A 27525-nucleotide genomic window follows, 5' to 3' on the forward strand; every position below is an offset into this window, starting at 1 on the left:
GACCGTTTTGGGAGCTAATGCTTTTATTTTGAAGTCTTCACTTTCGGCAGTGACGTCATCTACCTGCGTTGCACCCTCTCTCACTCAGTTGTTTGTATGGCAGACTGAGGTGAGGAGAGTTTGTCATGTGCTCTTTGTAGATTTCTGTTCTAAATGATGTTTACAGTGTTTATATAATCTTAAACTGTGAAACAAGGTTATAATATCATTCCATGGTGCTAATGTGTTGCTGTGTAGTTGTTTTGCAGAAGTTTGAGTGTTTTAGCAAACTTTTAGTTAAGTGTACTGTTTAGCAGCACTTGTGAGGACTCACACACAGCACCTGCAGCATGTTTAATGGAGTCTTTTCCCCACCACAGACTGGTGTGTTGCAGACGTCCATGTTTATTAATGCTGCTGCATTATTGTGTTTACTTCATGCAGAGGAATAAATACGCCACAGTTTCGGTTAAAGACAACAACCGAATCTCCTTGTCCATCAAACACGCACAACACAACGCAGAGTCGTAGCAAGGGTCTGCTGAGAAGTAGGCCCAGACCGGCTACATTGGTGCCGTGACCCGGATCACATCGTGGATCAACACCAGCTTGGTCACCGGAGGTTGTCGGACGTCAAAACAACAACAAAAAAGAGGTTCCCTTATGAAGGTTATATTGAAGTGGCTTTGTCACAGTTACAAGGACATTGTGTTCTTTCTGGAAAAATGTGTGTCAAGTGAAAGAAAAAGACATTGAAAAAATTGTCCATTGTGAATCAGTATTTTCTGTTTTTGTTGACATTAACTACGTTTTTTTTAAACAAAAAAAGAGATGGATTTCAATGTAATGGGGAAAGCTGTTCAAAATGTTTCTGGTTTTGGGAGGGGGGCGCAACTTCCTGGTTTGGAATTATTTAACTCTCCAGTTGCTGGTTTGGGGAGGGGTGCACCGCTGTTTAACTCTTTTGGGAGGGGGGCACAGCTGTTTAATTCTTCAGTTGCAAGTCCAGGCGACATGATGTCGCCAGCGCCCAGCTACACCCGCCCAGTTATTGTTCCAGACAATCGAGGTTCCCCAGTTCTCACCTCCACCCGTCTACCTAGCCACCCGTCCCTTACCGACAGACCTACCTTTTCACTTTCGGCCATCCCAGACAGGAGTGACCCAGCTTTGAGTGATCTCATCGCACACATCGCCCAGCAAGTGGGACAGTCTATATCAGCTCAGTTAAAGGAAGAGAGTCAAGCGAATGAAGCCAGTCAAGCACGGGTTCAGAACTCAGGTGCAGGCCAGTCGCGCGTTGACTCCACACTTAACCTGACTGGTGTGAAGTTAGTCATGCAGTCCGATGTGAGAGAGCCTCCTGTGTACAGAGGAGATGGGTCTGACAAGCTCTCAGTGCATGAGTGGGAGGAGCTCATGGATACGTACTTAAGGAAGAGGAGCATACAGCTGGGTGAGCAGCATCAGGAGATGTTGACTAGATTAATGGGCAAAGCAAGAGACATTGTGAAGATAACGCTCCGTAGCAATCTGTTATTGAAGCCTCACGAGAACCCAAAAGTTATAACTGACATATTGAAACAGCATTTTGGTGGTGTGTCATGTTCGAGTATGCCCCTTGCAGACTTCTACAGCACTGTGCCTGGAGCAGGAGAGGACCCTGTCGAGTACTGGATCCGCCTTAACAAAGCTGTTGATGCAGCTGAGGAGGGCTTGAGCAGACATGGGAGACATATTGATGATCCCCGTCGAGAAGTAACCATGATGTTTGTCAAGTATTGTCCAGATCCCTCCCTGGCTGCAGTGTTGCGGTTCAAAGCGCCAGAGAAGTGGACAGCTGGTGAAATACAGGAGCATGTTGACCGTTATCAAATCGAAATGAGAGAACAGCTGAACACCAGACCAAACCGCCCCAGCGCAGCAAGACATGTGGCAGCTTATGTTCAAACACCTGTGTCTGAGGAGGTGTCTATGCCTAGCCTTCCAGTGTTGCCCCCTGTCCAGGCTGAAGCGAATGTCACATCTGCTCCTCAGTTCGATGGTAATTGCCTAAAGACTTTGATTGGCCTGCTTGACCGCACACTAGCTCAGAACAGCCAGGCGATGGCTCAGAACAGCCAGCTGATGGCTCAAAACAACCAGCCAATGTATAGGCAGCACCCGTCTGACCAGAGAAAACACTGCAAGGTATGCAAGTCTATGGAACACTCCACTCTAGCACACTGCCGGCGGGAGCGCCTGTGCTTGTCTTGTTTTAAGCCTGGCCATATCAAGAAAGACTGTCAGAGTTACACTCCCGGACGGGAGGACCAGGCCGCACATTCACCTCGAGAGCAGCAGCCTTTAAACTGACTGGCCCGCATTTGGAGAGGGGACGTGTGGGTGAGGACAAACAAACCCTCAGAAGTGACAGTGAATATGAACAGTGTTATGTGAAGTTGTGCGGTGCAGCACCGGCTGGTGTGACGATGATAGCACAGAACACGCATAGAGTTGAGCCATATGATGAGCTATTCTATGCTCCAGTCAATGTGAATAATATGTTCCAGATGCAGGGAATGCTAGATTCAGGTTCCATGGCCTGTACTTTCAGTGAAGAAGCAGTGGAAAAGATGCTGAGTGAAAAAGTATTGTCAGAACCAAGACCGATGACTCAGGAAGTGGTTTTAGTTGGGTGTGGAGGGAAACTCACTAAACCGAAGTGCATGTACGAAGTTGAACTGAAGGTGTATGGGGAGAGCTGCATCGTTCCAGTTCTTGTGGTGTCAGGCCAGCGAGATGATCTCATCATTGGCACAAATGTGATCAAGTTTCTCATGCGCAAGTTGAAGAACAGTGATGATTACTGGCGGCTTATCTCCGTTTGCAGTCTTTCCTCATCCCCAGAGTGTGAACAGTTCTTGGACCTCATGGCGAACACATCCCGTTGGAGGGGTGAGGAGCTACCAGACAAAATTGGCACAGTCAAGCTGAAGCAGTCAGTCACTCTCCTAGCAATGCAAGAACACCTCGTTTGGGGTAAGCTACCTAACGATACTCCCATGTCACCGGGAAGCACTGTGATAGTTGAGCCGACCTCATCCAAGTCCATGCCACGTAACATCATGGTTGGCCGGATCGTGGTGGGTCCCCATGAAGGTCACCAATCTGTCTGATAGACCAGTTACGCTGAAGAGGAACTGTAAACTGGCAGATGTGTCCCCCTGCTTAGCTGTAGAAGATTTTGAGCTCCTCCAAGGCTCTAGTCAGATTGACAAGGCTGTCCCAGGCAAGCACCATACACCAACCAGTCCTTCAGATCTCGAACAGAGGCTGCGAGATGTTGGCCTTGACAAACTTGACATACAACCTTGTCATACTAGCCACACAGGGAAGGAGAAGTTAGTCCAACTGCTCGAGTGTTACAACGATGTCTTCTCCAAGCATGAAATGGACTGCGGTGAGACGAAGGGCTTTGTCCACTGCATTCGACTTACTGATGATCGCCCATTCCGCCTTCCTTACCGGAGAGTACCCCCTGCTCACTACCAGAAACTACGTCAAGTCTTGACAGACATGGAGGAGCAAGGGATCATTCGGAAATCTGTGAGTGAGTATGCCTCACCACTGGTGATGGTATAGAAGAAGGACGGAAACTTGAGGATCTGCACCGATTTCCGGTGGTTGAATGCGAGAACACTCAAGGACGCCCATCCTCTTCCACATCAGTCAGACTGCTTGGCTGCCTTGGGAGGGAACACCTTCTTCAGCACGATGGACTTAACGTCCGGCTTCTACAACGTCCCCATGGCTGAAGAGGACAAAAAATACACAGCCTTCACCACACCGCTAGGCTTGCATGAGTATAACAGGATGCCGCAGGGACTGTGCAATAGTCCTGCCTCATTTATGCGCATGATGCTGAGTATATTTGGGGACATGAACTTCAGCAGCTTATTATGTTATTTGGATGACTTGCTTGTTTTCGCATCAACTGAAGAGGAGGCCCTACAGAGACTGGAGGTCGTCTTCCAGCGCCTGCGAGACAACAACCTCAAGTTGAGTCCTAAGAAGTGTCACCTGATGCGATCGTCTGTCAAGTTTTTGGGTCATATCATAGATGGCGGCGGAGTAGCTGTGGATCCCGCAAAGGTGGAAGTCATATCCACTATGTCGAAGTCTGATCTCATGGAAGATGACGGATGTACACCCTCAGTAAGGAGGATCAAATCCTATTTGGGCATGGTATTCTTCTACCAGCACTTCATCCCTAATTGCTCTTCCATTGCCAAGCCACTCTTTGCTCTGACTGCTGGACAAAAGAGAAGAGGAAGGATGAAAGTGAAAGTGAATGTGAAGGCAGGAACATTCAGGAAACTGAAACCTGATGACTGGACTCTAGAGTGTGACATCGCCTTTGACAGTCTTAAAGAAAGTCTGCTGGACTGTGTGGTTCTTGCACATCCTGATTTCTCACGTCCCCTAATTCTGTCAACTGATGCTTCCTTGGACGGGCTTGGCGCAGTGTTGTCACAAGTAGCAGCTGATGAAAGTAAAGCCCGTCCCATAGCTTTCGCAAGTAAGACACTGAGCAGCTCTCAGAAGAATTATCCAGCTCACTGGCTTGAGTTTTTGGCGTTGAAGTGGAGTGTGTGTGACAAATTCAGCCATTGGCTGAAGGGCAATTCCTTCACAGTATGGACGGACAATAATCCACTCACATACATAATGACTAAGCCCAAACTCGACGCCTGCGAACAACGATGGGTCGCAAAGCTCGCTCCTTATACTTTCAGTCTGAAGCACATTGCAGGAACCAAGAACGTAGTGGCTGATGCTCTCAGTCGGGACCTGTTTGCCAAGACAGTTGGGTGTAGACTTGTTACAGAGTCCTATGGCAATCTGCTTGCCGAATCTGATGAAGTTGGAGAAAATGGAGTTCAGGATGTCTTTCGCTTAAAGGTCCAGTGTCAGTGGACGAAGAGGTCAAAACAAGGTGCTGTGACTCAGTCCCATTGTTCCCCGCCCCTGTGTAACAACATTGTGAAAGCTGTCCTTGATTCTCATGACCACTGGGATGCAGCTGCAGAATCCAGGGCGACAGAGTTGATCCAGTCCGTTCAACACCTTGTTCCACCAGGGCAGGATCTGCTACCTGCCTTCTCCCTGGAAGAGCTCCGAAAAAGCCAAGGGCTTGACCCTGGCATCTCTAGAGTCATGCCTTTTCTGAGTCGACAGAGAAGACCCTCAAGGCGGGAGAGAGACGGTCTGGACACAAGTGCTCTGGTACTCATCAAGCAGTGGGAGAGACTTAATGTCATTGATGGAGTGCTCTATAGAGTCACCAAGGATCCCTTGAGCAAACAGAAGAGGCGTCAGTTTGTCTTGCCCCAAAGTCTGGTAGACAAGGCCTTGCGTGGTGTACATGACTTGGCCGGTCATCAAGGGCAGGCAAGAACGATTTACCTGACAAGACAACGCTTCTTCTGGCCTAGAATGGAGCACCAAATTAAGGACTATGTGAAGTGCTGCCAGAGGTGCATCCTGGCCAAGACACCGGATCCTTCTGCCAGAGCTCCGCTTGAAAGTATCAGGACCACCGCTCCTATGGAACTAGTGTGTTTGGATTTCTGGAGTGCGGAAGATAGCAAGCAGCGTTCAGTAGATGTTCTTGTCCTGACAGATCACTTCACAAAGTTGGCCCATGCCTTTCCCTGCACAAACCAACAAGCGAAACAAGTTGCTAAGAAGTTGTGGGACAACGTCTTCTGTGTGTATGGGTTTGCGGGGCGCTTACATACAGATCAAGGAGCCAACTTTGAGAGTGAGCTCATCGCAGAACTGCTTAAACTATCGGGTGTCTCCAAGTCACACACTACAGCCTACCACCCCATGGGGAACGGAGAGACTGAGAGATTTAACAGGGCTCTGGGGGGTATGCTCCGTTCACTGCCACTGAGAGAGAAGGCCAAGTGGCCCCAGCAAATCCAGACCCTGACATTTGCATACAATGCGACAGTGCATGAGACGACTGGGTACGCACCCTTCCACCTAATGTTTGGTCGGGTTCCAAGACTCCCCGTTGATGTGATGTTCAAACAGGTCCTACACGACCCAGTGGTTGTTGACTATGGCAGCTATGTAACAACGCTTACGTCCCACCTCCATGAAGCAGCAGACATTGCTCGAAAGCATGCCATCAAGGAGCAAGACAAGCAAGCCAGAGGTTACAATCGAAAGATCAAGGGGACTTGCCTGAACGTGGGAGACAGAGTACTTCTCGCCAACAAAGGTGAGAGGGGAAAGAAGAAACTTGCGGACAAGTGGGAACCAACAGTCTATACTGTCGTGGACAGCAACCCACAGACTCATGTCTACATGTTGGAAGATGACAAGGGTAAAACAAAGGTAGTGCATCGCAACCTTATCCTGGATATCAGCTTCCTACCCATAGAATCTGCTCAAGGAGAAATGCCGGAGACTGAGGACAGTCTTGATGATTCAGAGGACGGGTCTCGGATGGAGGATCTCGTCAACTCTTTGGAAGAGTAAGAGGGTTCGGAGGATAGGACAAGCGCATGGGCACTGAGTGGGGCGGAAGACACTGCCAGTCACCGGTCCTGTGACGAAGTTGATACAGACGAAGATCAGTCTGATGCAGAGCTAGATCAGTCAAGTGTACCAGATACAGCATCAGTGATCGACGCAAGCAGTGTCCAGTCATTCAGACCGGTTACAGCGTCAGCAGTTGACACATCAGACTCAGTGTCGATGGTTGACACAGGCCATGTCCCGACCGTTATTTCGGACACTTTACCAACAGTTGCAGAACAGGGCCGAGACAGTCAAGCACCCACTCAAGCAGACACGCAGGGTGTGGTCAGGACACGTGCTGGCAGGGTTGTTAAGAGAGTCAGCTGTTTTGTAGAGACAATGGTTCAGAGGCCGACCAGCATGAGGGGGTTCGCAAACTCTTTCAGTAAGAGATCCCAGTCTCTTCTTACCCTGTTCTGAAGGGGCTGTATTATTTGTTCTTGTTTGTTTTCTTTTATTGAGATGTTTCTTTTTTTATCGTTGTTTTTTTTTACGTTTTGCAATGTGTCACTGTAAGTGATGTACTGTTTACTGTCTGTGCTCACGAGTACGGTTTGGAACTCAAGTAGGCCGGGTAGTTTGGTGTACACGGCACCAAGCAATTCTAAGAGGGGACTAAGAGTTGATCACCCATTTGATTTCTCTGAACCTGTTTACCAGGTAGCTTCTAGCTGATTGTGAAGATGGTATCTTTATGTGAACCCGTGCCAGTTTTAACGCAGTGTTAATGTCCCTGTCAGTGTTATGTCCTGTCAGCCGCTCAGGATTTTGGTGTAATTCAGGAGGGGTGAATGTAGCAGGTATATAAATATACAGGAATGCATTCCACCAATAATCCCTCACGTTTTATTTTATTGTTCCAATATTATTTATTGTCACTTTTATTTTGGTATGTTTACTACAAAAGACCGTTTTGGGAGCTAATGCTTTTATTTTGAAGTCTTCACTTTCGGCAGTGACGTCATCTACCTGCGTTGCACCCTCTCTCACTCAGTTGTTTGTATGGCAGACTGAGGTGAGGAGAGTTTGTCATGTGCTCTTTGTAGATTTCTGTTCTAAATGATGTTTACAGTGTTTATATAATCTTAAACTGTGAAACAAGGTTATAATATCATTCCATGGTGCTAATGTGTTGCTCTGTAGTTGTTTTGCAGAAGTTTGAGTGTTTTAGCAAACTTTTAGTTAAGTGTACTGTTTAGCAGCACTTGTGAGGACTCACACACAGCACCTGCAGCATGTTTAATGGCGTCTTTTCCCCACCACAGACTGGTGTGTTGCAGACGTCCATGTTTATTAATGCTGCTGCATTATTGTGTTTACTTCATGCAGGTATGTTTGTTGCTCCCATGTTTTGGTCTATTGTGTTTTGTACTATGTGTTTATTTTTATTGTTTTATTTACATGTCTAAAAATACTAATTAGCCGGTGGTGTATACATTTCCAGTGTAACTGTAATTGTACAGTGTATTGTGATCTATCGTGACAGATTTGATATCTGAATGTTTTATAAGGACTAGTCTCTCAGTTGTATGTATGGCAGACTGAGACTGGTGTGTTGCAGACGTCCATGTTTATTAATGCTGCTGCATTATTGTGTTTACTTCATGCAGAGGAATAAATACGCCACAGTTTCGGTTAAAGACAACAACCGAATCTCCTTGTCCATCAAACACGCACAACACAACGCAGAGTCGTAGCAAGGGTCTGCTGAGAAGTAGGCCCAGACCGGCTACACAAGCTTAAAAGTTGTAGGCCTATTTATCATCTGAATTTGCCGAAACAAGTTTAATATTCTGAAAGCCAAGACTTTGCTTATTTGAAATCAGATAAAAACAAACTGTAACGGACCCTGCTGTGTTATCTATGATTACTATACACCTTACATTCATAATTTCAGCAGGAGGGAGGGGGAGCGGCGCTGAGGAACAGCAGAGTGGCGAGTAAGAGCTGTCATCTTCCCTTTACAAGCTTCAAACATGCCTATAGCTAGTGAGATTGAATATAACAATCAACAATAACAAAATAAACACAGCTAGATCAGATCGCGTTTTAGATGTGACTTTAGAGTAGAGGAGAATTATTGAAACGGGATTTGTACAGTTTGTGGGGCAGGGCTGAAAAGTCAGGGCTGAAAGTGGGGGGGCCAATGGCCCCCTGGCCTCCCCGCTTCCGGCGCCCTTGCTGCAGGGATCTGAAAACCCCATATGATTGGAATCTATACATCTCTCTATCATACTCCTGCCATACAAAACATGAGGAAGATCCAGACATTTACCAAGCGGTGGAGTTGCATTATGGGGATTGTAGGATTCTGAGTACCAGCAGCTTGACCCGTACTAGACACTAAAGGTCAGGCTATATCGACACCTGATTCTATGATTCAAGAATTATATAATTTTCTTAAAACTTGGAGCACTGAATAAAAGGGAATATGCAATAAAGAAGAGGATGGGCAGGATTGTAAGTTCAACTGAAAAATAACATTATTATTGATAACACATGCACTGTGTTATCATTGTGCCCACACTGCATTCTTTTTCCACACTGAAAAGGCACCCATAGTGGGAATTTCATGACATTTCCACCCTAGAAGGGAACCCAAGTTCACCAAGAGTCGAAACTGCCCCCTCGTGTCGGCCAGTGACTAATGACCTCCTAAATGTTATGAAGAAAGGGATCCACTATAGTATTTGAGGGTGTGTGTGGCAGCTCACCTGTCTGTTGAGCTTGACAGCCCGGATGGTGTTGGGGTAGCTGTAATTGCAGATCTCCGTCTCCTTCTTGAAGTGGTAGATGTTCATGCGCTGCGGCATGGCGGTGCTCACTACAACCACCAGACTGCTGGAGAACAGACGCTCCACGATGTACACATCTGGAGTCTCTGCTGGGGGGGCGGGTAACACAGGTAGTGATGGGACGCTGCTTTATGTTGCTTCTCTTAGATCTTTACCATTCGGATATTAGAACCTGGAATTCTCTTTAACTTCTGGTCGGATGAAATAATTCCAGATACTTCAAACTAAAGACATTTCAATCAGATGGTTATATCTGTTTGTACAACATTTAATAAACATTGTACATGTCAGCCTGGCATTTTTTAGATCTGATGAATAAAAATGGGTGGTCTTCAACATGAATTTGAAATCAAATTCTATCATGAGAAACGATACCGACAATAAATAGTAGCATGCAGTGGAGTTTTTGGTAAACACACATACATTATGTTGAGATCGTATTCAGAAACCAGATAAAGATTTAAGTTAATATATTTTAGAGCACTCCTATGGATCTTTGTTGACATTTTCTTTACATCCTGACATGAATCAATGAATCCCTGTGTGTCCTATAAAGTGTCCTATTGGTGAGCTCTGTCTTCTGTTCTAGCACAACCTCAGTGTGTGCATTTGTGTTTTTAAATGAAATGTCTGGACAACGTTTGGATGGACTGTCATGAAATACAGTTCAGACCTTCATGTTCTCCTCGGGATGAATTGTGATTCATCTATTTATCACACACAGTACAACATACATTTTCATCAAGCAAAGATAGCTTTTGACTCGTTTATCCGGTTAGCACGTTCTCAGAATAAACTAAGATAATGAACATTGTAAATATTGTACTTTGTTATGTTTTTCTGATCAGTGTAACAGCAGAAAGCCAATATCAGCAGAGCTGTTTCTTATGGCAAGGTATACAGTAAACACCATCATGTAAACAGCAATATTTTAAAGATTATTTATATGATTTATTTGAGGGGGAACAAACACTGGAAAGGTTGAACACTCGTAGCAAGAAATAAATGTAAAACGAAAGTATTTAGTGGAAACAGATTAACCTCAATAAGAGCTCAACCTGGTTATCAACAATGCACCTATTATGTAACAGGTCGTGTCAGCATTTCAAAATCTCAGTGTTGCTTTTACAGAAACCTGAGGAGCGTGGGACAGATGAGCTGATACAACACTTCACACAATGCAGAGTCTTTGTCCTTTTATTACATGAGCCATAATCAATGAAACGTAATGATCCACCTACATTATGCCGTTATAGATTAATGTCTAAAAATGACACCGCCTGTGGTGTATAATTAGTGGACTTCTGTTCTTACATTGTCCCATGTTTCAAACAACCTAAAGCAACCTGTTCTATGGTAACAATGAAAGTAACAGTCCGTTTTATTTGGTCACCTTTAAGGGCCTGGGAGTTGTCTGCCAGAAGCTGTTATGAACTGACTTTGTATGTAGTTGTTGTTGGTCATTTTAACTGTATTTGAATCAGATAAAGGATTTTAGTAATTGAGTGACTTGATCTTTAGTTGAAAGAGCGGTTGATCCCTAGTTAGCGGAAAGTACATGTAGTGTGTTCAAGAGTACCAATGTAGAGCAGAGTCTCAGTGTAACAGCAACAGAGCTGTATCATTATCCGGTGGGCCAGAGAAATCAAGTGCAAGTGAGACAGAGATTCATACTGACCACTCTCATGGAGACAGTCCAGTTTGTCCACCATGGTCAAAGAGAACAGCTTGTAGCCAGTCTTTGTTCCCACAGCCAGCGACCTGCGACACACACACACACACACACACACACACACACACACACACACACACACACACACACACACACACACACACACACACACACACACTCTCAAACACACACACACACACACACACACACACACACACACACACACACACACACACACACACACACACACACACACACCATCAGTACAACTCGTACACATCTAGCAAGCCCTTAATAAGGGTGCATTCACTTATTCATCACATCCCTTCCCTTGTCTTTACTACAGAGCGACCCCTAGTGGTGGAAATTGTCTTGCATAAGAAATATGCCTTCTTGAAACAAAAGGATCAGCTGGAGATCTAATCCAACAACCCTCAGAACGAATGAAAGAAGTTAACAAATAGATCCCTTTGATGCGTTTACTTTGAATTGTATCAAACACTGTCCCTCAGTGGATGCAGTTGTCTCAGTCGTCCTAGAGATGCAGTTGTCCTGTACTTATAAAGTAACCTTAGTAATGGTATGGAGAGGCAAAGTCCCGCCCTTCTACTTCCGCCCCATGGGACCTTATTTTGGAAAAATAATGTATTGAAGTCAATGGAGAGAGAAAGGTTATCTTTTGATCCCGTTTGAATTGTGCCATGAATTACACATGATGTTTGTCAATCTTAAAAAATCATTTCCATGTCAAAAAAGTCACAGTTTGTCGTAAAATTGTTGAAATATAAGACTATGAAAAATACGCAACTAGAAAGACTACAAATCCCAGAGTCGCGTACATTAACGTTACACATTTCACCAAAACCTTGTAAAGCCGGTCCCGCATGCTGGCTCTTACGGAACCGACTAACTCCCCTTGTGTGTATGTACAGCTCTCAACATGCCCAGACTTGTAGTGATTTTCACCTCTTTTAATACTTTTCGCCTTATTCTGAAAGAAAGAGGTGAAATGTGCTAACGTGACGGCCATCTTGGTGTTGGTGACGTGTGCGAGACCAGAGATGTAGTTAATTGAGCGTTTCACACAAACAAATGTGTTACCTCACAGTTTTACGACACATTTTAATTTTTTTTTTTTGACTAAAATGATCTTTTAAATTGACAAACATCATATATGTAATTTGTGGCACAATTCAAACGGGATCGAAAGATAATCTTTCTCTCTCCATTGACTTCAATACATAATTTTTCCGAAATAAGGTCCCATGGAGGTCCCCCGGAAAGGGAGGGACTTCACCTCTCTAGAGAGGTCACGTGATAACAGGTACACATGAGAGGTTTCTCAATACTCTAATTTCCCCTCCTCGACTCCTCTGCCGTTTCTCAATCTCGAGGAAACGGGCTTCCAAGCCAATATTTCAAGGATGCTATGTCATCGAGTGCCGCTGAAGGACTGTTCCAATCTCCAGCATACGAGGCTGCACATGGGTAGACTTTGCGTCCTTAACATCCCCACAATGCTTTGCGCACGGACCAATAGTTCACTTTAGTCTAAGTTATCTCAGTAAGTCTCAAACGTTTTGATCACAATTTATGTAAACAAATATTTCCAAGGCACACCTTTATAATTATTAGGATAAATAAAAACAGGTTTGAAATCATTCCAATGTATACTATAGGATAGTAAACCAAACATATTGTTTAAAGTTGGAGAGATACAAAAATATGCATACATAAATGTTAACTGGTAAAATAAGATATGAATGACCAACAAAAATAAAATAAGTTACATTTATTTGTTATTTGCTATGGTAGGTTATTGGAAATGTTAGACGCTCGAGATTTGTCAAGGGGGGTGGGGGGTGTGAGGGGTGAGGGAGGCGCTCGTGAATTGTTGTTACGGAAACAGGGGGGTTTTAGGTTGCCATAAGGCTGTTGACGGTCTTATTATAGGCTACATCCATTGGTTGGTTTTGTGGCACATTTGTAGCGCTGTGCCAACTTGGGCAAGCACGCAGGCAAACTTGAGGAGCGCACACAGGGTGGAGTGAGGTTGAGCGACTGAGAGAAAGGGAGAGAGAGAGAGAGACAGAGTGTGTGCAGCGGTCTGCTTGCGCACAGAGCCGGAGTTTGTGAGAGAGCCGGCTTGAGAGTCAATTTCTTTTCAAAATATAATTGATTGCCAGCCTCCCTTGTCCCTGGCTGGCTTGCTAGCTCGTTGGTAACGTAACTGATTTCTTCTAATGTGCCTGCATCTGGCGCTGAGTTGCCATATTCCTTTCATGAACCACTTCCTGATATCCATTGTTGCAGATAAATATAAATGATAATAGCCAAACTAACCTAGCAAGAGTAAACTGACAGGCTGCTGTGCTGCATCTCACTCAAAAACCCACACGAAAAACCAGTCTCGCGCGCATCCTTTCATTCAGAATTTCATAGCAAAATAAAAAAATGACATTAAACTTAATCTTTCAACATAGTTTAAAAAAATATATATATATTAGGACAAAGCCCTACAAATAACAACAATAAACATAATAATAAAACAATTAATTTTGTATTCAGCCCTGATAGAGGCCCATTCCCAAACCACCCCCTACACCCTACCCCTCCGTTTGCGCGTTATCGCGGAGGGTCCGCCATATTAAGGGCTGTTCCAAACCAACGAGTGTGGAGCGGTGTGGAGGGGGAGTGGGCTATCAATCCCTCAAACAGCGAGTCTGCAGCAGTGGCGGTGCCAGAGATTTTCTCTAGGGGGTGCTGTGGGGTAGCTTGACGTTTCATAGAGGGTGCTCAAACTTTAAGGGTTTCCCATTAATGCACCAGCGCTACAGTTGAATGTTCTACTGCAACCATACTTGTCAACCCTCCCGATTTTCATTGCCCTCTCTCGGATTCCTCCCGGGGTCATATTTCTCCCGATTTCTGACAAAATCAGATTTACTCAGGACTGTTTCCACTCGGACTTTAATACAGCTACACCATTGTTTGGTTTCATGGAAACACATCTCTTTAGTAGTCCGCGCAACTGAAAGTCTGAGAGGGTGAGGCAGATAGTCACAGAAAACAGAACAAAAATCGACAACTACTCTACTCTCTGCTCATTCCTTTCCTGCCCACACATATGCTCCATCAAGGATGGTGCTACAGGCCGCAAGGCATCGCACTTAGAACTACAATATAAGCATGTTAATGTTAATCTAACAGCTCCGGCAATCCACTAGCACCCCCCCCCCCCCCCCCCCCCCATTTTGCATTTTGAAATGCTCTCGATTTCTGAGGTCTCAAGGTTGGCAAGTGTGACTGCAACACTACCCACACACACAGTGTACCCGCGACTGTTACAATGAGGGCTCGGTAATCAGCTCGCGGCATATAGGTGTAAGCAGGGGTAAAGTGCTATTTTTACAAGTGGGGAGTGGACCTCACCTCCTTTAGGAGGGTCGTCACCTCCTCTAGTGGGGTCCGGGGGCATGCTCCCCTGGGAAGATTTTTTTTTTAATATTGAAGTTAAAAGCATCAATCTGGTGCACTTTGAGAGCAACATGAAGAGATCTATGGATACATCTCTCAATATACATATGAAACAGAACTGTAAACAGATTTACTATTTCTTTATAGATATTTTACAAATCACTCCTCTTTTAAAACAAACCGTTTGAGACCCACTGAGATAACTAGACTAAAGTTAACTATCTAAACACTGAGAGTCCTTTACTTCACCTGAGCTGAGGTTATCTGAGACACTCAGTCTGACAGGAGAGAGTTCTCCCTCCACCTTGTTGTTGAAAAAGCTCATTATATCCGTTAGCTTGGCTAGCTAGCCCCAGATGATAACCACAACGATCTCCGGTCGAGACCCACCGGTGCTTGCGCACGCACACAAAATGGCTCGTGCCACACACACACACAGAGCAGAGCTTGAATGAAACACAGAGAGCCAGAAGTAAGCTACTTGTACTCACGAGGCCTATTATGTGCAGAATCCCTCTCGCTTTCAGGTGGTTTTGATTGAGTGTCCACACGTGGACGTTTAAGGACTAAAAAACGATCCATTTGTCACTTTGCTGTTAGCAAATAATTTGGCGCTCAAGCTAACAGGAAGTCACTCAAGTGTCACAAAGTAATTTAGCCTATGGGTAGGTCAAAAATCTAATGGGTGCTGGCCATTGGCCTAATCATATCACCTGTGTTGGCTTTATGTTTTTGGTCAAACATTTGTTTGTTTCACATTTGCATTGATGTAATCAATAATTTTTCAAATTTAATTTAATAAAAATAATAATTTCCGAAAAGAAAAAAAACATATATTTCTTGGGGGTGCTTAGGGGGTGCTTTGGCAATTCTGGGAGGTGCTTCAGCACTAGCTCCCCCCTGGCGACGCCCCTGGTCTGCAGCGGTGCTGACTTGAGACCGGTCTTTACCTGACCGGAGTCACGCTGTGTGTGTCAGGAAACAAGCTGTTAACAAGTAGTTCCAGCAAACATCCACTGATAAACTACGATGATAATAACCTCATGATAACCTCATATTTTTTAACTTAGGATCATACCTGTGTTTAGTCTAGAAAAAGGTAAATGTGTGGATTTTATTATAAAGTTGTGTATATTTACAGACTGTTGCAAAAACTAAGAAGCTTATAAACATCAGGTTTAAAACTAAAAGAGCTTCACAAAAAAGTAACACAATGAAAGATGTTTGGAGTTTTATTTGAGTTATTAATTTAAATGTTTATTCCAAGAGATGCTGATTTGAAACCGTTGTGCCATACAGTTACGGCATTTCCTGTTTCTGCCGGAGAGAGGGGAGGCCGTCGCAAAGCTTGCCGCTGTATTTACTCCCTCCATCTGACAGGAGGGAGCCTCGTTGAGTTGCGAGTGTGGCTACAGACGGAGTTCACTCCGTCACGGAGGGGTAGGGTCGAGGGAGTGGTTTGGGATTGGGCCTAAAACAGCGGGCCCAAATCCTGGATGGGCGGGCCCAAATCCTGGGTGGGCGGCCCATGACGCTGGGTCTGCTATAGGGCAGCACATTGGTCAGAACCAGCCCTGGTGTCATCCCCACAGCACCCCCCATTTGAAACATGTTCCCACGGCTATGTGTTCTATCAAGCAAGCATCCTCGCGATTGAGAAACGGCCCTCGACTCGTCGGTCCTTCGGTAGTGACCCGGAAATGGATTTCAGCGCGCCATGTTGAAGGACATCTCATTTCTCTAAATGCGCTTCGAGGACCGAGGATCGAGCATTGAGGAGGCTCTCTGGAGGAGCTATAACCGAGGATACACCGATGCATCCTCCATGGCTCCTCTGCGGATGCATTTCCGGGAACGGTGGAGGCGTGACTTATCTCAGCCAATGACAGCTCTGCATGCATCCCCTGGATATTATTTTAGTAACTGCTTTCATCGCGACACAATGTTTACAGTGAGAACAGCTGTGAGGTCCGTGCAGAAAGCAGAGCAGTGTGTAAAATATATATCGCTCAGTATAACAGGCCAACATTACTTTCTGTATTTGTATGCTGTAGTTTAGTAGATAACTACAAACAAAGAGTCGATATTTTTCTAAGACCATTTATTGCTTCACATAATAAAATACACAACGGCTGTAGCCTGATTATGCTTTAGGAGCTGTAGGTGTGTGTGGTACAGTATGTAGGTGTGTGTGGTACAGTGTGTAGGTGTGTGTGTGTGTGTGTGTGTGTGTGTGTGTGTGTGTGTGTGTGTGTGTGTGTGTGTGTGTGTGTGTGTGTGTGTGGTACAGTGTGTAGGCAAGGGATGCCAGTGATTATTCGATTATTCGTTACAGTCTCCATAATCGAATATTATTTTTTTTAATCGTTTTATTTATATATTTTTTTATTATTATTTTTTAAATTTCTGGCTTAGTTTCAACCAAAATATAGACTAATGCTAATAATAGTAATAGTATTAATAATTGTAAATGGCCATTGGTCACACCACCAGTTTGTTTTACTGTAAACTTGGAGGAAGCCTGCGTGCAGAGCAGACTGCTGCTGCAGCACGCTACACACCGCCCCCGTCCCGACCCCCCCTCTCCCTCACACGTGCAGGGCCGGCCCTAGACATTTTGGTGCCCTAGGCGAGATTATGATTTGGTGCCCCCCCCCGCCTCCAAGCAATACACAATAGAATATATAAAGAATAAATGAAAAATCTCTACAAAAGACCAATACACTACAAAAACTGAAACTTATTGACATAGGTAATATACATAAAGAAGGTTTCAAATGTATTCATTATTGTATGAACATGTTTTAATTGGGGGGTGGATGTCACATCCTCTAGGGGGGTCCAGGGGTATGCCCCCTTCGGAAAGATTTGTTTTAACATTTTAAAGTAAAATGCTTCAATCTGGTGCACTTTGAGCAGAATTACTAGAGACTAGATCTAGGGGTACAACTCTAAACACCCATATGAAAAAGATTGGTTTACATTTTAATAACCAAATAAGTATGTGAACATAACCAATAACCCACAGCCAATAACAAATAAATGTAACATATTTTTTATGTATTTTATCCTTATTATTATTATTGTAGTTATTAAATGAAAATCACTCATCAAACAAAAGTAGCTTCTCTTAAAACTTCAAGAAAAGAAAGTGCAAACGTGGACAAAAATATAGCCAACGGAGCTCTTACAACTGAGGTTATTGCAAATAAATTAAGATAATGAACAACATTACACACACTATAAATCAAATGAAACAGGCAATCAGAACAACAAGTCTCTGCTATGTTATTGTGTCCTTTAATTAGTCCACATCCTTAAAGTCGGACACGTCTGGACTTCCTTGCTGCAAATTCATTTATTGTGTCGTCAAATGATATTTGCCCCGAAACCTTGCGATTGATGCTTATTAAAGCTAATCCATTGAGGCGTTCTTGAGCCATTGACGACCTCAGGTATGTTTTAATGAGCTTCAATTTGGAGAAGCTCCTCTCCCCAGCAGCAACTGTCACTGGAATAGTGACAGCGATCCTGAGGGCCACCCACATATTTGGATACACTTCGTTCATTTTCTTCTCCTGTAGGAAAGTCAGAAGTTCCAGGGTAGTCATGTTGGCTTTTGGCAAAGCTGGGAAATTCTGCATCTCCAGTGCAAGTTCCCTCTTATCCAGGTCTGACTGCCCACCCCAGCTCAGGGTGTTGCTGAGTGTTTCACACTGCTTCGTCAGATCTTCCTTTGGCAGGTCAGGGAAGTTGAGTAGCACCCCAAACTTTTTCTCTACTTCACCTAAGGCCTTGAATCGCTCCTGCAGTGATGCAATGGAAACATCCACCACCATATTGAAAAAAGAAACTTCGAGTTTCTTTGGTGCATCACTCACTTGCTCCTCCTGGGACTCATAGGAGAACTGTCTCTTGGTTGATCTCAGCCTCTTCTGCTTGAGAACAGCTTCCACATTCATTTGGCCACAGATGTCTTTGGCAGATGCTTGGGCAGAAGCAAATCCATTGCCTCTGTAGCTGACCAAAGAAACTTCTGTTTTTCTCAGGAGGTCAACAGCAATATCCAGCTGCATTGACACTGATTGCAACATTTTGCTGACATGTTTGATGTTGGTCAGGATGTCATACCATACCACAGTGCATATTGCAAAGCGGTATGATCCAACCTCTTCAGCCAAAGATTGTGCCTCAATTTTTACGACTCCATCTGTGGCTTTATCCCTCACCTCTAGAAGTGCATCTCTGACTTCTGCAGCCTGATACCTTACAGCCTCTATGCTGTTGATCCGACTCTCCCATCTGGTATCAGACCATGATTTCAATGTGATGTTCACATGGCTTTTTAGGATGGACCATCTCTGAGTGGAGGCAGAGAAGAGTGTGAAAAGCTTCTGCAGGTAGCCAAAGTAGCTAGTGGCTTCTGCAGAGCTTTTTGCTGCATCAGCTACCACCAGGTTCAATGTATGTGCTCCGCATGGCACAAATAAAGCCCTTGGATTGATTTGAACAAGTCTGGCTTGGACTCCTTTCCTCTTTCCTTTCATATTTGCACCGTTGTCATAAGACTGCCCTCTACAGTCTTCAAAAGGGATATCAAGCTGTTCTAATCTCTTTAGAATCAGGGTTGAAAGGCTTTCTCCAGTGGACTGTTCTACCTCAAGGAACCCCATAAAATGTTCTTTTATTTGGGGCGTGTCCTGGGTTGTAACTAGTCGAATAATGACTGATAGTTGCTCTGTATGGCTCAAATCTGGGGTGCAATCCAAAATAATTGAAAAGTATTTGGATTGTTTGATTTCCTTGACCATATGGTCCCCAATCTTCCCACTGATGCAATCTATCAGTTCATTTTGAATTCTTTTTCCCAAATAGGAAATATTGGTGGTTCCTCTTTGGACCTCAGCAACATGCTGTTTGAGGACTGGGTCGAACTTCGCCATGAGCTCTACCTCCTTCAGGAAGTTGCCATTATTTGGCTGGTTAAGTGTTTCTGTCGTCCCTCTAAAGGCAATATTTCGCTCTGCCAACGACTGAATTATTGCCACCAACCTGGTCAGGACTTCACGCCACTTCCTCTTTTCAGCCTCCATAAGTGCCATTTCTACCTTGTCTATAGTTAGGCCCTTTTCAAGTCGAGTCTCCAGTTCCTTCCACAACGTCATGTGCCTAGAGTGTTCTGGGCTGTTCTCATGTGTTTTTAGTTTGTCAGTGCAATTTTTCCAGTCATTTAGTCCACTGCTGATTAGTTGGTACTCTTTTTGGGAGAACAGCTTGCAGCAAAAGCAGTAAATACTTTAGTTTTTCTTGGAATACACAACCCAGCTCCTCTTGATTGTCTCTCCATTCACTAATCTTCTGTAAAAGTAGTGATGATGGCAACTTCTCCCTCCATCCTTTTTAGGAAAAGTGAAGTCGGATTTTAAATGATATGGCCCACGTCTGACTAACTCCATCCTCACTGTATCACTCAGTGCTGGCCAGTCAGCAGGATCTGAGGGGACTGCAATGGTGGACTCAGGTGGGCCTGGGCAGTCAGCAGGATCTGAGGGGACTGCAATGGTGGACTCAGATGGGCCTGGGCAGTCAGCAGGATCTGAGGGGACTGCAGATGGGCCTGGGCAGTCAGCAGGATCTGAGGGGACTGCAATGGTGGACTCAGATGGGCCTGGGCAGTCAGCAGGATCTGAGGGGACTGCAGATGGGCCTGGGCAGTCAGCAGGATCTGAGGGGGCTGCAATGGTGGACTCACATACTATGCTCGTTATTCCTTCACCTGCAGGCAGGCAATCCAAACATGCAAATAAGTTATTCATGCTTCAGTTTTCATTATTTATCATAATAATAACAATAATAATAATGACAAAAAAGTAGTGTATGAACGATTACACAGAGACCATAAATGTTTGGCAAAACTTACATTCTTCAGAGTGTGATGTACATGGGAGATCAGATGTTCCTTCTCCAGCAACTGGGGGCTTTTTGAGGTATTTCTCAAGTGCAGCTGGACATTTATAGGGTAGATATTAGCACATTACAAGCAAAAACATTTATATACAGTCAGGCAAAAATAACTGCTGCAATCTGCCTCAGCTGTATGCAAGTTCACAACTGGCCTATATAAAAGTGAGGTTCTGCTGCCCCAGGAGATCATTTGCAAACATAAGTAACAACTAAATAATAACACATGCCCATATTGGTTGGTCAGCCTCACTTTATACAAAGGAGCAGTTATCCAGATAGCTTTCTTCTGGCTAACATTAACATTATTTCGTTACATCAGCATATAAAACAAAGCATTGCACAATAATTAGACATTAAAAAGTGCAGAAAATAAAAAATATATAATAGAAAATAAACAGAAAAATAAATATATATATATACACACAAGTTGACCGTGAAAATAAACTATCTGACAAATTAAACACTATTGGAGGATCAATTTACAGCTATCACAATATAAAAGTAGGATATTTACAAAAAGATTATATAGGAATAATAACACATAAATAAAAACTTAAAATCATTTGTATCTATCATTCTGTATCAGAGGCTCGCTGCTAGCATGGCATCAAAGCTGTATCATGGCTACCTCCTTAGCTAGCTAGCTAGCTTAAAATCAAATGTCTAACGGTACAGTACATACTGAATTTTTTTTTTTGCACAAGCCGACTTACCTCTGTCTTTGACTTTCGATTCCTCCTGTTCTTTTTTCCGTTTCCTTCCCGTTGCCCCAGAAGGCTTGGACCTTTTCATAATGCTAATGTTTTGCCTCTTTCTGTTGCGATCGTTGCGATCTCCGACACTTTCAGCTGGAGCTGCCGCGTCACTTTGGCTGTGAGCCACGGCCTGTGGGTGCCTGATAATAAGCGACCATCCCCCCCTTTCATCACTTACAGTTACAGCGCCCATCGTACAGGGCAAATGCAAAATGTTGACGCCGGCCCGGGGTGCAAAGGGTGTTTACTTTGTTCAATTATTGTAAATGTATTACATCAAGGGCAGAACATTTGGCTGAATAAAAATAATTTAAATTTTTTTTATTAATTTTTTTTTTCTCCCAGCGCAGCGCGGCAGCGCCCCTCCAGATCTGGCGCCCTAGGCGACCGCCTAGTTCGCCAGTGGGAAGGGCCGGCCCTGCACACGTGCGACTAAAGATGAACAAAGCGGCAGGTAAAAAGAGTTCCTCTTCGTGGAACTACTTCGAACTTACAAGTCCAAAGGAAGTTAAATGCAAGCTCTGCGAAAAGACGTTGCTCTATCACAGCTCAACCTCAACAATGCGTTTGCATTTGAGTGCGAAGCACGCCAAAGAGGTTACAGAGCATAGCGCATCTCCAAATACAGGCAATGGCAGGCACTTTAGAAAATAACAAAAAATAAACCAACATCATGTTGATGTTGGTCTATGTTAGGGTGACCATATTTTGATTTCCAAAAAAGAGGACATGCTGCCCCCAGCCTCGAGATACTTAATGATACTCAACGTTTACTCAAAGATGCCTTATTTTAAAGTATGCCTCCTCTGTATGGATATACAATTATTATTTATATTATTTTACTGTATATAACACAATAATATCTCTCTATAACCAAAGACACACCAAACCAAGGTTACTCAACAATCAACATGCTTTATTATGCCTAGAATTATCTCTGACAAATCTCAAATGCACAAGAATAACTTAAACATCATCCTGTAACAAAATAATAGCTCTCTTTTCAAGTCTTACTAGACAAAAAATAAATAACAAAATCTATGAAATAGTAGAAAATAGAAAATCCAGCTTTAACAAATAATCTCTTTGTATCTTGTCAATGTAAACAATAAAACAGTAACCTCACAAAGATACTAATGTAATTATTTTAAAAGTGCACTATGCAGTTTTGGATTTCACATTTGCATAATTGCTATTAGTGAACATAACATAACATAACATTTGATTACCTAAATCAAACCAAACACATTTTGAGGCACCATGAAACAAATATAAGCCAACTTTAAATGTTTGTAAACACAATTCCAGGCCCTGTCATTGTAAACAACCACAGTGAAACGACAACTTTTCACATATTTCTAGCTTCAAACAGATTTCTAGGGTCCCAATTTAAAATTAAAAGTTAAAAGTTTCTCTCCCACAGCTACATAGCTTTCTCTCTCTGCATAGCTGCATACTTAAATCTTCTTCATCCTGCTTTTCTTCTTCAACCTCCTTGTCTGCCCATCGATATTTAGCTGTGGAGCTGATCTTTCCCAGCAGGTTTCGGTTGCTCAACAAACAAGCATGAAAGTCTTTGCAAGACATGTCTTTCAAATTGTATTGCACGAATAGAATCCGCTTCAGTGACTCAACAGACAGCTGGTTCCTCTCCTTTGTCCACTGGCTCTGCATCAGTGAGAAAACCCTCTCAACATTTGCATTGTGAGAGGAAAGTGCAAAGACAAACTGTGCAATCTTCAGTAGTTCTGAGTAACATGCAATGCTTTTGGCCTTCTCAAAATATTTGGTCCACCTCTGGTGCACCTGCATTCCACTGAACTCCTCATCACGGTTGCACCTTTCTGTGAATCTCTTCAGATTGGTGACCTGGTCAAAACACTTGACATCACCAATTACCACCCCCTTCTCTCCTAGGAACTTGATGCAGGCCTCCACATCATTCCACTTTGGTGGCTCACTCAGATCCATCCACGTGAATGTGGAGAACTCTTCCATGGGAGTCATCCACTTCTCCAGATACTCCAGACATGTACTGTACAGGCCTTGCACATCAGCACAGAACTGGTCATATTCCTTACCAAGTCCATCACTACGCTTTTGTGCCAGTAGTCCCTTAACTTTAAGGGACATGAAGTTGTTGCTCTTGCGTTCAAGAAGAATGATGTGGATGCTGTTCATGATTTTCTTTACCTCCATAATGGAGTTCTTCTCCTTTTCCATGTCTTGAATGTGGGTGTGGAACGCAGACATGAGTGAGTGCATGTGCCAGAGGTAGATCTCACTGAATTCGTTTTCAAAAAACTTCTTGATCACTATGGGTGGTTTTTGCAGAGACAGAAAGAATGCCTTTAAGGCTGGAAACATCTGTATCATCCTCTCAATGCCTGGGAACAATGACAGCCACCTTGTCTTGCTGTGAGAAAGCATCCTTCTGTATTCAATGTCAACAAAATCACAGTACTCCTTCAGGCTCTCAGTGCGCAGAGTGTAAATGTGGAAGTACTGGTAGATTTTGAACATGATATTCTCAAGGTCAATATCTATTGTGTCTGCCCCATGATGAACACAATTATTCAATATGTGTGCTGGGCAACCCACACCGATCAGAGTGTTCTTCTGCAGCAACCTCTTCAAATTGGCAAATACATTCTTTCCCCCTTCATCCCGTCGGATTCCTCCAAAGTTTGTGTTGCAATTGTCGCCAGTAAATGCAATGCATTTTTCAGACAAATTGTTTTTTGCCAATGTTTCAATGAGATATTGTGCAATGGTTTCTGCTGTCTCATTTGGTGTGTCTTTAAACTCGATTAATTTTGTTTGCATGCCACCCCTCTTCCAGTCAAAGTAATGGATTATGATTGGGAATATTTTCACTGCTCCGTGGTTACTCCCGTCTGTAGAAACACCACAGTACTGGATTTCTTTGAGTGCTTCATGTGCGACATCTATCGAGTGGGGCGCTATAACACCATTGACAATGGCTTCGGTTTTAGTGCGCGCACTACTGAATTTTTTGGCAGTGTCAGAGTCTGGAAATGCTTTTTTTAGCAAGGCACTTGTGCAATCCATAGATCTGTAGCTGTTGTGATGTTTCACAGTTTGAAATGCAAACGCACCCTCCGCTGCATTTACAGCATCCTCTGTTTTGCCTGGTCTAACAAAGAAGTCTTTCAACTTTGCCGACAAACTCTCACCTTGCACAGCTTTCCTATGTTTGTCTGTGTCCATGTGCGCTTTAGGATCGCCTGCACCTTTATTGGACACACACACATATGTGCAAGCTTTGCACACGGTGCACTCCGCCTCCCATTTGTTCCGACCGGGTCGGTACATTTGGAATTTCTTCTGCAATTCATCTGTAAAAGTACATTTGCGCTTTGGCATTGTGAATGTGAGCTGCGGTCCGCTCTGTCTCCTTCCTCTGTTTGTGTGTCAGCGTAGTTGTAGAGCCGCCCACAAAGCTTCAGACTCAGGGATTACGTCACACACGCAACAGAGTACCGTAGTATTCTGTGCAATGCGCCAGTCAATTTAAGTACATGCAAACGGTCCGCGAAACCCGGACATTTTCATGAATTTATAAACTCCCCCCGGACGGCCCGGACAGGGCGTGAAAAGAGGACATGTCCGGGCAAAAGAGGACGTTTGGTCACCCTAGTCTATGTGTCGTTTATTTTGTTTGTAGCCTACTGTTAAACATGTTCCAGTAAAGAAAACAACGGAATTCCTTTTGTCTGAGTTTTTTTTTCCTCTCCCGCGGGGGGGGGGGGGGTGGGGGTTCGGGGTCGGGGTCGGTCGAATAATCGATTATTATTCGCCAGGGCTGCCGAATAATCGATTTTGATCAGTGTCTCCTCGGTTAGAGCTCCTCCAGAGAGCCTCCTCGATGCTCGATCCTCCTCGGTCCTCGAAGGTTATGGCTAGAAAGGATCCGTCTTGTGTAAAACTCTCGCGAGAGTTTGCAAGTCATGTGGCTGATTGTTTACGTTTGGCATGCAGCCTTTCAGTTACGATCGTTAACATCAGTGGGCCACAGCAAATGATGGTGAGAAGCTAAACTATCTATTAATTATGTCAATGACAGGTAGTGTGATTGTTGAAATAGGGTGTTAGCGGTCTTGCTATTCAAAGAAGCATGACAACACTGTAGATCACCAACACTATGGTTTATTTTGTATTCACAGGCAAGTCAACGTTGTCGCAGTACAAGTCCCAAGATAGCTCCTGGTGCAATAAAAGGTTCCCTTTCAGTGTTTTACTATTATCCTGCTGCATTAATGTGTATGTTGCATCATGTTACTGCTGTAGATGTGTTTCCGAGCCACTCCAACGAGAGTTACAACGAGAACATGATGTCATATTTACACAAGACGGATCCTTTCTAGACATAACCGTCCTCTAAGTGCATTTAGAGAAATTAGATGTCCTTCAACATGGCGCGCTGAAATTCATTTCCGGGTCACTACCGGAGGACCGAGGAGTCAATGGTTGCGGTCGGATAGTTTAAAAATCAGCTCCTAAGTTCTAACCCTATTTCCTATTCCTTGACCTCTGAGTGAAACGTCACGGGGTTAAGGGATAGTGGATAGGAGAATTCAAAAGGACTTAGGAGAGAAGAGACTGCGGTACTTTAGAGCAGTGGTTCCCAACCTTTTTTGAGTACTGTACCCCCAAAGCATTTCAAGCCAACCTAAAGTACCCCCTACTACGCAATCAATCTTGGTGATCCCCAGGATATATTAATAGTCTATATATTGTGGCAGACCAGCTGTGTGTGTGTGTGTGTGTGTGTGTGTGTGTGTGTGTGTGTGTGTGTGTGTGTGTGTGTGTGTGTGTGTGTGTGTGTGTGTGTGTGTGTGTGTGCGGATAAACTCACATGGTCACACAGGTTGGCAATTTATTGAAGTAAAGCTTTAGTTCTGAGGTATGACATCATCACTTCATTCCCATTGTAACATTAAGTTAACAAAGCACTGAAGAATCTGCTACAAAACTAAGATAAGATGAGATGAGATGAGATACGATGCGATACGATACGATATGATACAATCAGATGAGATATTCCTTTATTGATCCCCTTTGGTAAATGTGGGTGTCATAGCAGCATGGGGGAGGGGGATATAGGTATGGGCAGGGTAATAGCAGAAATAAATAAATATAGAATTAGATCTGAATATAAAAATGTGAGAGGGATATAATAACCATATACCGTAATAATCAGATGTGTGTGTGTATGTGTGTGTGTGTGTGTGTGTGTGTGTGTGTGTGTGTGTGTGTGTGTGTGTGTGTGTGTGTGTGTGTGTGTGTGTGTGTGTGTGTGTGTGTGTAGTACATATCAGACCCGGGCCGGGGGGCGGGACCACATGACCTGGCCCTTTAAACCCAATAAAGCTTGACATTATATCCAGAGTCCGGGGTGGTAATCTGACGCTTGTGCGTAAAAAGTCGCTCAGTCAAGATTACAATTTAAAACAACGTTTGAAAGAAAAGTAACCAAAGAAAAGGTGTAATATTTAAGATTTCGTTTCTACAAAGGGTATAGAAACGAAATATAGTAGAAGCAAAATATATATCATATAATAATATAATATGACATAATGTCCAACAAACCACAAGGACAACGAAAACATAGCCTAATAATATGACTACATATCTGACACACCATTCACCATGGATAGCCACCAGCCACCATGACATGACAGAGCAGTGTATAGTCAAATTGGCACGGCGGCCCACATTAAAATTAGCACGGCGGCCCATACGTGTGTGTGTGTGTGTGTGTGTGTGTGTGTGTGTGTGTGTGTGTGTGTGTGTGTGTGTGTGTGTGTGTGTGTGTGTGTGTGTGTGTGTGGTGTGTGTCTGTGTGTGTGTGTGTGTGTGAAATGTGTGTTTGTGTAGCTAAGGTGAAACCTGGGAGTGGAAGAAGGAGAGAAGTGACGAGGAGAGATAGAGAAGAGGGGGATATTTTTGTCTGTGTGACCCAATGCGACAATTAAGGTGACACTTAAATCATATTCAATCATAACTAATCATATACATTATAATAGCCATTGTTTAAAGACTTAAAAAAAAAAGTAAGGTAACAATTAATGTGACACTTGAGCCTGTTTCTCCCTCATCAGTTTTGTGAGTCTGGGGGAGATTGTTGCAACAGCTGTGACCAGGTTATTCTCCAAGTTGAGTCTGTTCCTGTGTTTAGTCTTGATGTGGGTCATGGCGGAGAATGTCACCTCACACAGGTATGTGGACCCAAAAGGCAACAGTTCATTCAGGGCATGTTTCCCCAATTCAGGATACTCCTTCT

General features: G+C 43.8%; 2 protein-coding genes across 13 annotated transcripts in view; both read right to left on the reverse strand.

Moving 5' to 3' along the window:
* The window catches only part of wipi1 (WD repeat domain, phosphoinositide interacting 1), a 56453-nt gene that overhangs the window by 16745 nt on the left and 12183 nt on the right, over nucleotides 1-27525 (reverse strand). For 4 of the 9 annotated variants that reach the window (XR_013801898.1, XM_079646106.1, XM_079646103.1 and 1 more), the window contains exons 2-3: nucleotides 11029-11111; nucleotides 9270-9439 (exon numbers count right to left, since the gene is read on the reverse strand). Coding sequence is in view for 8 of the 9 variants with exons in the window: in XM_079646106.1 (XP_079502232.1) it covers nucleotides 9270-9439; nucleotides 11029-11111 (253 nt within the window). In the remaining variant the exon portion in view is untranslated. Of the gene's footprint in view, nucleotides 1-9269; nucleotides 9440-11028; nucleotides 11112-14748; nucleotides 14771-14990; nucleotides 15277-27525 lie in introns of those variants that run through there. The other 5 variants (XM_079646107.1, XM_079646109.1, XM_079646110.1 and 2 more) reach the window with 5 other exon arrangements.
* Nucleotides 17138-27055, reverse strand: LOC307016778 (zinc finger MYM-type protein 1-like). 4 transcript variants are annotated; one of them, XM_079646101.1, is made up of 3 exons: nucleotides 21177-27016; nucleotides 20420-20503; nucleotides 17138-20275 (listed from the first exon to the last, which is right to left on the reverse strand). In XM_079646101.1, exon 3 carries the CDS (start codon nucleotides 19662-19664, stop codon nucleotides 17817-17819), a length of 1848 nt encoding a protein of 615 aa, XP_079502227.1. In that variant the 5' UTR covers nucleotides 19665-20275; nucleotides 20420-20503; nucleotides 21177-27016; the 3' UTR covers nucleotides 17138-17816. The 4 variants fall into 4 exon arrangements, 2 of the variants coding, with proteins under 2 accessions (XP_079502227.1, XP_079502228.1); XR_013801896.1 differs by having other exon boundaries at nucleotides 19685-20275; nucleotides 21177-27055; XM_079646102.1 differs by lacking the exon at nucleotides 21177-27016 and having other exon boundaries at nucleotides 20420-21158.

Source organism: Notothenia rossii (genome assembly GCF_949606895.1).
Source record: "Notothenia rossii genome assembly, chromosome: 8".
In the NCBI taxonomy this organism is placed as follows: domain Eukaryota; kingdom Metazoa; phylum Chordata; class Actinopteri; order Perciformes; family Nototheniidae; genus Notothenia; species Notothenia rossii.

What these genes read in the sequence shown, in the direction of transcription:
- LOC307016778 (XM_079646101.1), bottom strand. Translation starts at nt 19,664, where the DNA reads ATGACGTTGTGGAAGGAACTGGAGACTCGACTTGAAAAGGGCCTAACT.